The 10,748-nt window shown below is 38.9% G+C and overlaps 1 protein-coding gene across 1 annotated transcript; it reads left to right on the plus strand.

The window, feature by feature from the left end:
* Positions 1–2,737: 2,737 nt before the first annotated feature.
* Positions 2,738–3,682, plus strand: LOC111150267 (olfactory receptor 1440-like). Its single transcript, XM_022507710.1, has one exon. It carries the CDS (start codon positions 2,738–2,740, stop codon positions 3,680–3,682), a length of 945 nt encoding a protein of 314 aa, XP_022363418.1.
* Positions 3,683–10,748: the final 7,066 nt, after the last annotated feature.

Below are 10,748 nucleotides of genomic sequence, written 5' to 3' on the forward strand. Positions count from 1 at the left end.
AAAGTATGCTCTAATGTACATTTTACTGTTTCTGTCTTATCATTAAAAAACAGTTTTTATTTAAAATATGTCAATGATATAAAAGGATAAAAACAAATCAACTTCACTGAAAGCATTTCCTATAATTTCAAAAATAACCTTAAGATTTCAGGATGGCCAGGGTCACGTGTACCTTCAAAGCACCCATGACAAAATATACCGAGAAATACCACAGGAACTAGTGTTTCCAAAGAAACCTTTTCTAAATTTCTTGAAATATAAATTCATTATGAACTTAACTGATGGAATCTTTCTATTTCTGCTGAAGGATGTTCTAAGCATATAAACCTGTGATTCAGATTTTACTGTGGAAACATAGTCTGGATCTTGTGGCCTCATTAGGGACACTGATAGATAATATTGAGTCAGTACAGTTTTCCTTCCAGGTAGTTAAATAATCCTCTTCTTTCGGTATTTAAAATCAGATTAGTAATATCATAGAATAGTGGGTCACTTTTCTTTGTGTTTTTCTACCACAATTACTGCTCCCCTCAAGTATAGTAGAGTGCCTGTGATACAGGGAGAATTGCCACAATGATCTCATTTTACAGATGAGGAAACTGAAGACACAGAGAAGTTGTAGCAATGTAGGGACAGAGCTTGGAATCTCATAAATGTCACTAGAACCAGGTGCTTTGGTCAAAATTGGTAGTCATGGTATTACAATATTTATAAGAACTTTTAGTGTTATCTCTTCTGTAACCTAAATCAGCAGCTTAGCAAAAAAACAAAACAAAACAAAACCTTATTTCTCCCCAAATTAATATAACAATAAAATGCAATAAAAATACTATTTTATTTATATGATGAGTTCATCATAAAGATCTTCTGAAGACCTAAACATAAGAACCATCAAAACATTCTCAGTGAAAAAAAATGAGGAAACTTTTTTCTTAACAGTTATCAAAATTTTCTATAATTTATTAATAAAATTTGATTGTAAATCATTAGAAAATATGCAGGACTAGACAGATGGCACATGGAGTGACAGATTAAAAATTGAGCAGAACAGGGAATCTATTTTTAAAAACTTCATCATAAAGGTGACTTTATTCAGTGAAGAAATCATTCAATGAATTGTGCTGAGACAGTGGCAATCAGTTTGGAATGACAAAACCAAAGTCATCCCAGATTTATGCCTTGCATTATACACTAAAACAGTCTAGAAAATTTAAATGTCCATGTAAAAGTATAAGAGAACAAGAAAATATAGAAAAAAAAGTATTTTTTGGTTGTGCAAAGAAATCTTTTTCAGTAAGAACAAAGCCAGGAACCATATATTTCACAGGAAATTGGCTACCTAAAAATAAAAGTAATCTGTATAACAAAATATAACATAAACAATGTTGATAATAATAAACTTGGAAAAGAATTAGCAACATGTATGTGGGTGAAAGTTATCATCCTGGATATGTAAAGAGCTCCTACAAATCAATAATAAACAACCAATTAGACAAATAGGCAAAAGATGTATATTAGCAAATCAGTAAAGTAAATGCAAAATTAAAAACAATGAATTTTTTTCATCTAAGATCACCAAGGACTAAAGTTAAATAATTACAGGTAGTGTTGACAATAGAATGGCCTGGGATATTGTCATAAAATCTTGATACTTGTGTAAATTGGTACCAACTTTTTTTAAAAGGTTTTATTTAAACATGGACGGGACTGGAAGAGATTATGCTGAGTGAAATAAGTCAAGCAGAGAGAGCCAATTATCATATGGTTTCACTTATTTGTGGAGCATAACAAATAGCATAGAGGACAAGGGGAGATGGAGAGAAGAAGGGAGCTAGGGAAATTGGAAGGGGAGGTGAACCATGAGAGACTATGGACACTGAAAAACAACCTGAGGGTTTTGAAGGGGCGGGGGGTGGGAGGTTGGGGGAACCAGGTGGTGGGTATTGGGGAGGGAACGTATTGCATGGAGCACTGGGTGTGATGCAAAAACAATGAATACTGTTACACTGAAAAGAAATTTTAAAAAAAGGTTTTATTTATTTAACACAAAGATAGAAAGTACAAATAGGCAGAGCAGCAGGCAGAGGGAGAAGTAGGCTCTTCAATGAGCAGGGATCCTGATATGGGGCTCTATCCAGGACACTGGGATCATGACCTGAGCCAAAGGCAGCTGCTTAACCAACTGAGCCACCCAGGCGCCTCTAGTACCAACTTTTTTTTTTTTTAATTTTATTTATTTATTTGACAGACAGAGATCACAAGTAGGCAGAGAGACAGGCAGAGAGAGGGGGGAAGCAGGCTTCTTGCTGAGCAGAGAGCCCGATGTGGGGCTTGATCCCAGGACTGGGATCATGACCTGAGCCAAAGGCAGAGGCTTTAACCCACTGAGCCACCCAGGTGCCCCTCTAGTACCAACTTTTAAAAACAATTTGGCAACAGTGTGTGTGTGTCTGTGTCTGTGTGTCTGTGTCTGTGTGTGTCTGTGTGTGTGTCTGTGTGTGTCTGTGTGTCTGTGTAGAAATATTTGCAAGAATGTATTCCAAAATATTGAGTAGTTGTGAAATGGGCTCTCCAATGGTTTTTTAAATAATTTTTATGTTTAAAAAAGTTGTCTTGACTGTGGATAACTTTTTGTTCAAATAATGAAACCATATTCAAAACAAATAAGTTTCATAATATTAAGTTATTCAATCATTAACCCAGGGACCTTTCTGCAGGTTGAAAATACTTCAAGACAATGGCTGGAGGAAGGAACAATACAATAGTCATCAGATTCATTCTTTTAGGATTCTCAGATTATCCCAAGCTCAAGATTGTTCTCTTTGCAGTATTTTTGGGTTCTTACTTCCTGACAGTGGCCTGGAACCTGGACCTCATCATCCTAATTAGGATGGACTCTTACCTACATACACCTATGTACTTCTTCCTCAGCAACTTATCCTTCTTAGATTTTTGCTATGTTACCTCCACAACCCCCAAAATGTTCTCAGACTTCTTCCAGAAGCCTAAATCCATCTCCTTTTGGGGATGCACCATACAGTACTTCTTCTCTAGCCTGGGTCTGACTGAGTGCTGTCTCCTGGCAGCCATGGCTTATGACCGATATGCTGCCATTTGTAATCCTCTGCTCTATTCTGCCAACATGTCGCCCACCCTCTGTGTCCAGATGACGGTTGGAGCCTATATAACTGGTCTCTTTGGTTCATTGATCCAACTGTGTGCCTTACTTCAGCTCAATTTCTGTGGGCCAAATATTATCAACCACTTCTTCTGTGATCTGCCTCAATTATTAGTCCTATCCTGCTCTGAAACCTTTTTCCTAAAAGTCATGAAATTTGTGATAGCAGTGATTTTTGGTGTGATATCTGTCTTTGTCATCATGATATCTTATGGTTATATCGTTGCCACCATCCTGAAGATCAGCTCCGTTGAAGGCAGGTCCAAGGCTTTCAACACCTGTACTTCTCACCTGACAGCAGTGATCTGTTTTTTTGGATCAGGACTCTTTGTCTATATGCACCCCAGCACAGATAATTCTCTGGGCCATGACAAGATGGCATCAGTCTTCTATACAATGGTTATCCCCATGTTGAATCCTTTGATTTACAGTCTAAGGAACAAGGAAATCAAAGATGCCATTAAAAGGTGTAAGAAGAAAGCATTTTCACATTGTCACTGTTAAAGATCTGGTAGGCTGGTGGCCCTGGTGGTTGGAATTTTCTAGACTATGCAAGGGAAATGCATTTGACTTTATTCAACCCTATCGATCTTCTGGCAGGATTGCAAATGCGTCAACCCATCTGAATAGAGGACTGGGTCAGTGTGATGCAAATCCTATGGCATCTTTGAATCTGAACAGTCAGCTCTTTTCTTGTATACCAGTAATGACCACAAAAAGCGTTAATATATTAAATGTTATAATATAAACCTTCAGTTCCTTGGTGTTTGACCTTTACATATTCTTTCAGAACTTCTGCCTACAGGCTGGTGAGATTAGGGCTAAACACAAGACCAGTAGTCTTTCTCATTCATACACATCACAAGCAGAATCATGACCTCTTCATTCCAGACTTCAAACTCTTTAGGTACCTGAGGAAATTCCAGTTAATGGAGATGGGGAGATGAAGAGAAACATTACTTCAAACTGTGACCTAACTTCCCTGAAGGGAGAGCTGCCATAGGAAGTTTGGTCTGAGTTTGTTTTCTGGGTTTTTATTTCTAGAACCCAACATCAGTAGTTTGTAATTGAATGAACAGGAGTATTTCCACGGTACTACCTTGATCTGGGGAAGCTAAAATACAAAGGAAAGAAATGATCATTTAGACTTTAAGACAGATCCAAATTATTATCTGTTATTATGGCAGACTGGATAACATAAATGTACACATTGCTGCAAAGCTGGAGATATTGAACAATTTTTTTTTAATTTTTTTAAAAGATTTTGTTTATTTATTTGTCAGAGAGAGAGAGAGAGCAAGCACAGGCAGACAGAGTGGCAGGCAGAGGCAGAGGAAGAAGCAGGCTCCCTGCTGAGCAAGGAGCCCAATGCGGGACTCTATCCCAGGACACTGGGATCATGACCTGAGCCAAAGGCAGCTGCTTAACCAACCGAGCCACCCAGGCGTCCCTTGAACAATTTTTTTAAGAAAATATTTTGAAATAAATTTCTAAGCAGACGAAAAATAGGAAAACTGCAGAACACAAATATAAAGTAAAATCAGGAATCCTGAGAGTAAAAGCAGCTCCGAAGATGGCTTTCATAGTGGGGGATCTGCTGAAATCTGAAAGGATCTGTATTGTGACAAGCATGTGAGGTCTGGGAAAAGAGGGACCAAGCCTGGGGCTGCCTGGGACGTTGATAGGAGACCCAGACGTACATATGAAGGTCCAACTGACGGTACTTCAGTGTGAGAGGAAATTAAGAGGAAAAAAATCCTGTCTCACAAAAAAGAAACCTTGGCTCTCTCAGGCTTCATGATGGGTATGGCAAAAAGTAAACTGAGAAATTATAACCTCATGCCCTAGTGGAGTTTTGTGGTCTGAATTCATACTTCCTGTGTAGTTCAAGGAATTTTTAGCTGAGAATTAATTTTAAACTAGTTCCAGGTTGATACTACCCTCGAGTACCAATCAGAAGCAAATGCAAAGCCCCTTTTAAGATTCTCTTTTTTTTAAAAAAGATTTTATTTATTTATTTGACAGACAGAGATCACAAGTAGGCAGAGAGGCAGGCAGAGAGAGAGAGGGAAACAGGCTCCCCACTGAGCAGAGAGGCCTGATGTGGGGCACCCCCTTAAGAGAGATTCTTAAACTCAGGCTTAAATAATTTTTCTAAATAACTTTTTAAAGAAGCTTGGGTAACACAAGTCTCAAAGTACACAAGGAAACAAGACCTTATGGGTGAAAGTCAAGTAGACAGGGTCATATCAAACCTATAAAGATGTCAGGAATAGCAACTGTCTCAATACAAAAGAAAACAGGTGGACTGATGTGTTACAAAAATAAGAAGGGGAATTAAAAATATCTTAAAAGATTAGCAGAATGAAGTTTCCTGAGGATTTCTGCATCTGGAAGTGTGCTGAATTATAGATACCTAAATGACCCTCCTAACTGAAATGAAACAACTGAAATGTTGGATTTGAAATAAAATCATCTTTTAATTGAATTTCCACTTAATTTAATGAAAAGAAGGAACAAGCTAAGCCCCTAAATGAAGTGAAACCAAGAGCCCAGGGAAGTAAAAAAGTGCTAAAAATGGGTTTCTTCTTAGAGAGTCCTCCTGAACGCTGGAGACCTTAACTTCTGCCATGTCAGCTACAGGAGGTGAAGGCTAGAAGACAACACTCAGGGTGTGCCCCCAGCTGATTTGGATGGCAACCTCCACTAAAGCCCAGGCAATTGTACCCTCAGTGTAAATAAGTAAGAATCGCACAGATTATGCTTTAAAAAAAAGAAAAAACAGCAACAAAAAAGCAGTTTATAGTAAATAAAGTCATGAACCTGTATACAAAGTCAAGCCCCCATAACTGAGAACCAGTGGGGGGAAAATTGTCCATATTAGCAGAAAGAGTCAATTATCATCTGGTTTCACTTACTTGTGGAGCATAAGGAATAACACGGAGGTCATTAAGAGATGGAGAGGAGAAGGGAGTTGGGGGAAATCGGAGGGGGAGGTGAACCATAAGAGACTGTGAACTCTGAGAGACAAACTGAGGGTTTTGGAGAGGAGGGAGGTGGAGGGTTGAGTGACCCTGGTGGTGGGTATTAAGTAGGGCATGTATTGCATGGAGCACTGGGTATGATGCATAAACAATGAATCTTGGAACACTGAAAAAATAAAAAAGTAAAAAAAAAAAGACCTAAAAATCTTCAGATATTGGAATTATCAGTAAAAATCATAAAGCAATTAGGGTTAGCCATGATGAAAAAGATTAAATCTCTCCCAGAAGGAAGATATTTGCTTCTCAAAGGGACAAATACTGAGAACCTGTCTGACACCTGGTCACTCAGAACACTGAAAACAAGGACATCAAAAGGAGGAGGCCTTACCATTTGCAACAACATGGATGGACCTTGAAGGCATTATGCTAAGTGAAATAAGTCAGAGAAAAGACAAACAGTATATGATCTCATTTATATGTCAAATCTAAAAAAACAAAAACAACTCATAGATGCAGAGATCAGATTGCTAGTTTCCAGAGGGAGTGGAATGGAGTGTGGGCAAAATGGGTAAAGCTTATCAAAAGGTATGAACTTCCATTTATCAAATAAATCATAGAGATGTAAAGGACAGCATCATGACTCTGGTTAATGATACCGTATTCTATATTTGGAAGTTCCTAACAGAGTAGATCTTAGAAGTTCTCATCACAGGAAAAAATTAAGATGGATGTTAATTAGACTTAATTATGGTGATCATTTCACATTTCACAATACTGAATCATTATGTTGTACATCTAAAATTAATATAATGTTGTGTGTCAATTACATTGTTAAAAAAAAAAAAAAAAGCAAAGGGGCGCCTGGGTGGTCAGTGGGTTAAGCCTCTGCCTTTGGCTCAGGTCATGGTCTCAGGGTCCTGGGATCGAGCCCCACATCAGGCTCTCTGCTCAGCAGGGAGCTTGCTTCTCCCTACCCCCTGCCTGCCTCTCTGCCTATTTGTGATCTCTGTCTGTCAAATAAATAAAGAAAGAAAATCTTTAAAAAAAGGCAAAGGGAAGAGGCTTGGTATAGCCATGTGGTGGAATATTTTTTTTTAAAGATTTTATTCATTTATTTGACAGACAGAAATCACAAGTAGGCAGAGAGGCAGGCAGAGAGAGAGGAAGGGAAGCAGCCTCCCTGATGAACAGAGAGCCAGACACGGGGCTCGATCCCAGGACCCCGGGATCATGACCTGGGCCAAAGGCAGAGGCTTAACCCACTGAGCCACCCAGGCGCCCCATGTGGTGGAATATTATTTAGCCGTAATAAGGAATGGAGTAGCGATAGCTGCTACGACATGGATGAACCTTGAAAACATCATGCTGAGTGAAAGAGTCAGTCACAAGGGACCCTGTATGGCATGATTCCATTTTAACGAAATCTTCAGAATAGAGAGATATATAGAGATGGGAAGTGGTTTAGTGTTGGTCTAGGGACAAGGTGAGGGAAGTCATTGCTAATGGATATGAAGTTTATTTTGATGAAAAATTTCTAAAATTAGATTGTGGTAATAGTCACAAAACTGTGAATATACTAAAATTCACTGATTGCACAATTTAAATGGGTAAATTTTATAATGTGTGAAGTATATCTCAATAAAGTTTAAAAATAAAAAAAGCAACAGAGAACAAGGATGGAAAGTGCATAGGACCGAAGGCGAGCCTCTCGGGAAGGCACTGTTTCTGTGACGGGTAGTCCACAGAGATTTGGTAATGAAAAAGGAAATGAACCACGGAAATTAAAGGTCCTAAGAAAATTATAAAAATCAAGTAAAACACAACCCCATCTCCATTTCTGTCACTATATACAAAAGAAACTGCCCTTCTTATACCAACATAAGAGGACACACTTTTACTAAGAAACGTGGTATACTTACAACCATACTTGATTTCTGCAGAGCTGTACACAGTCTCAGACTCTCAGACTTCAGCTCTGGTAAACCATGATTGATTAATATTCTCAGGATCCTAACAATCCGCCCACCTGTTGTGCTGTGGCATGCTACGGATTATCATTCACCAACAAGTCACACTGGACAGCTCCATGCTCTTGGGACAGAACTGAGCCAAGTGAGGAACTGAGAAGCAGGAGGGGGCAGCCCCTTTGATCAGAAGTGAAAATGAAGAGATTCACCATTGGTTTCCTTGAAATAGCTTTTTTGTTTTCTCTTTATGCAGTTAAAATATGGTTTGTGACGATTAGAGTTGCAAATGGATTGCCAGAAATATGTTACACAGTTATGAAGACCACATTAACCAAAGATATGAAGTGGCAAGTAAACTGGGATAAATCTTGTATTTGTGAAGTATATTTCTTATGTATGTATGATATATCTATTACAATGAGACATCAGCATGTGAAATCCTGTTAGACTTTCATTAACCAGTAGAGGGCGAGCCAATGCAAGAGTATGTAGTGATTGAGTGGTTAACAGAGACACGCCTTAGGCAGATCCCACCAGTGAGTGATGATACTGACTTCAATGTGTGTAACTCTTTACAGTTTATATCCATAAATATCTGGTCTTCATGACAGCGTAGCTGGTAGATGAGGAAGCAGAACCCAGCTCCACTTGCTGAGGTCACCTAGCAAATGAGCAGCTGATGAAGGGCAAGGCATGCGTGTTTACCAGCATCACCCAAGGGGAAAGAATGTTAACACCTCCCACCATAATGGTCAGGCAGGATACACTTTTTCCCCAACAGTTGCCACTTTAGTTGGGATTGCCCCTTCAAATATCTTGGCATGCGTACATGAGAGAGGCTGAATACATCCACCTTTCTGTTGTGCACAGGAGATAGGAATACTTCTCTTTGATACTTCTCTTCATCCCAAGCACTCACAACCTCTCAGTCTCTTTTATGTTTGGATAAAAACAAGACAATTCTGACTGTAAGAAAATTCCTCCTTGAACTAAGCAACAAGTTTTTTCCAAGTGACTTCGACCTATTCTCATCTGCAACAGGGAGGACATAGCCTCCCTCCTTACTTCCTAAGATGTAGGAAAAGTTGGTGGAGTTAACAATACAATACCTTCTCTTACCCTACCCTATCCAGGAAGAAGATAGTAAGCAGAGAACCCAGCTGCACTACACTCAGACTTTTGACCCAAGAAGTTGAGATAATATATCTATTGTTCCAAGCTGCTAAATTTGTGTTAATTGATTATCTGCAATAGAAAACTAATAAGCTCATTGCAAGTTTTAGTTTGTTTCTTTGTAAAGCTACCCATGCCCCACCCCAAACTTCACAGTTGATATCCCAATGAAGCTATTATATGTATATATATATATATTTTAATTTCTTTGGTTGCCCAAAGAAGGTTGACCAATTCAGGAAATAGTTATTGAGCTCTATTTGATGCCAGGCACTGGAACACAAAGATGAATAAGTTAAAATTCTAAAAATCCTCAAAAGAAATAATACAAGTAGATGGATAGCTGTTATCTGAATCAGAAAGTGATGGAAGCCAGGAAGGAATGAGAATTTAGGTTAGGGAGAATTGAGGATACCAAGAAAGGTTATCCTAGAATGGCAATGGAGAATATGATAGAGCATCAACAAAAGGCTCAGGAAGGATTTCATGCAGTAGTGAATGTCTTTGTGGAGTTAGAGAACACATTTAAATAGATGATCCCATCAGCAACCTAAATCTGGGATTAGTCCTGGAAAGAGAAGAAGGTGGTGAGGATTGGTGGTCGAAACCTCTCAGAGACAGACCGATGAACCCATGCATTTGGGAGGGTCTAAGGAATAAGAAGTCATTAAGAATAGAGTCACTGAGAGTTGCACAGTAGAAAAACAGGAAGTTTTGGTAAAGGGAAATATTAAGAGTTTGAGATTTTGAAATTAAGAAGTTTCGCATCCTGGTCTGGGTTAGGGCTGCCAAATCACGTGATCGGGTGGCATAGAGTTTCAAGTTGGTGAGGGTGTAGAGGTCAAGATGAAGCTAGGGAATTTGGAGAGGCATCCCCCTTGACACCATTTGGTTCATTTTTCTGGTTGACCTTAAACACAGAGGGCTAGATGAATATGCGCTTGAGAAACATGTAGAAGAATGAGATAATCAGTGAGGTAAATCAATCTAGAAATATTTCTTGCACAATTGAGCTTGAAATTTGGTCTTAGGGAGAGGCAATAAATGGGTGAACATTCCTAGCCATGTGTTGATTGCCCAAAGTCATTCACTGATCAACTTGAGAAGAGTGTTGTCTTGAGACATCAGAGATGTAATAGAGACAGTTCACAGAGGGAACCCATTGGGTTTTGCCCTCTACCTTCCTGCCATACCTGACAGAATTTCAACACTAATTTTAGATTTTCAAGACTAACTAATAATTCAGTAAAATGAACGTTTACTTGATAATCTATAGTTGTCTTCCCTCTCTTCTCTTGCTTCCCCAAACCATCAACATCCATGTAGAATGAAGTGTCCCCTATTTGTCTGGCTTTTTATGGCCTCCTAACAAGGACTTTCCCACCATCTGGGATCCAGCTGGATTGTCCTCTCCAGTAAACATTCATCAGCCTAATGACCTGCCTC

Source organism: Enhydra lutris, unplaced genomic scaffold (assembly GCF_002288905.1).
Source record: "Enhydra lutris kenyoni isolate GAN:26980312 unplaced genomic scaffold, ASM228890v2 scaffoldscaffold22, whole genome shotgun sequence".
NCBI lineage: Eukaryota > Metazoa > Chordata > Mammalia > Carnivora > Mustelidae > Enhydra > Enhydra lutris.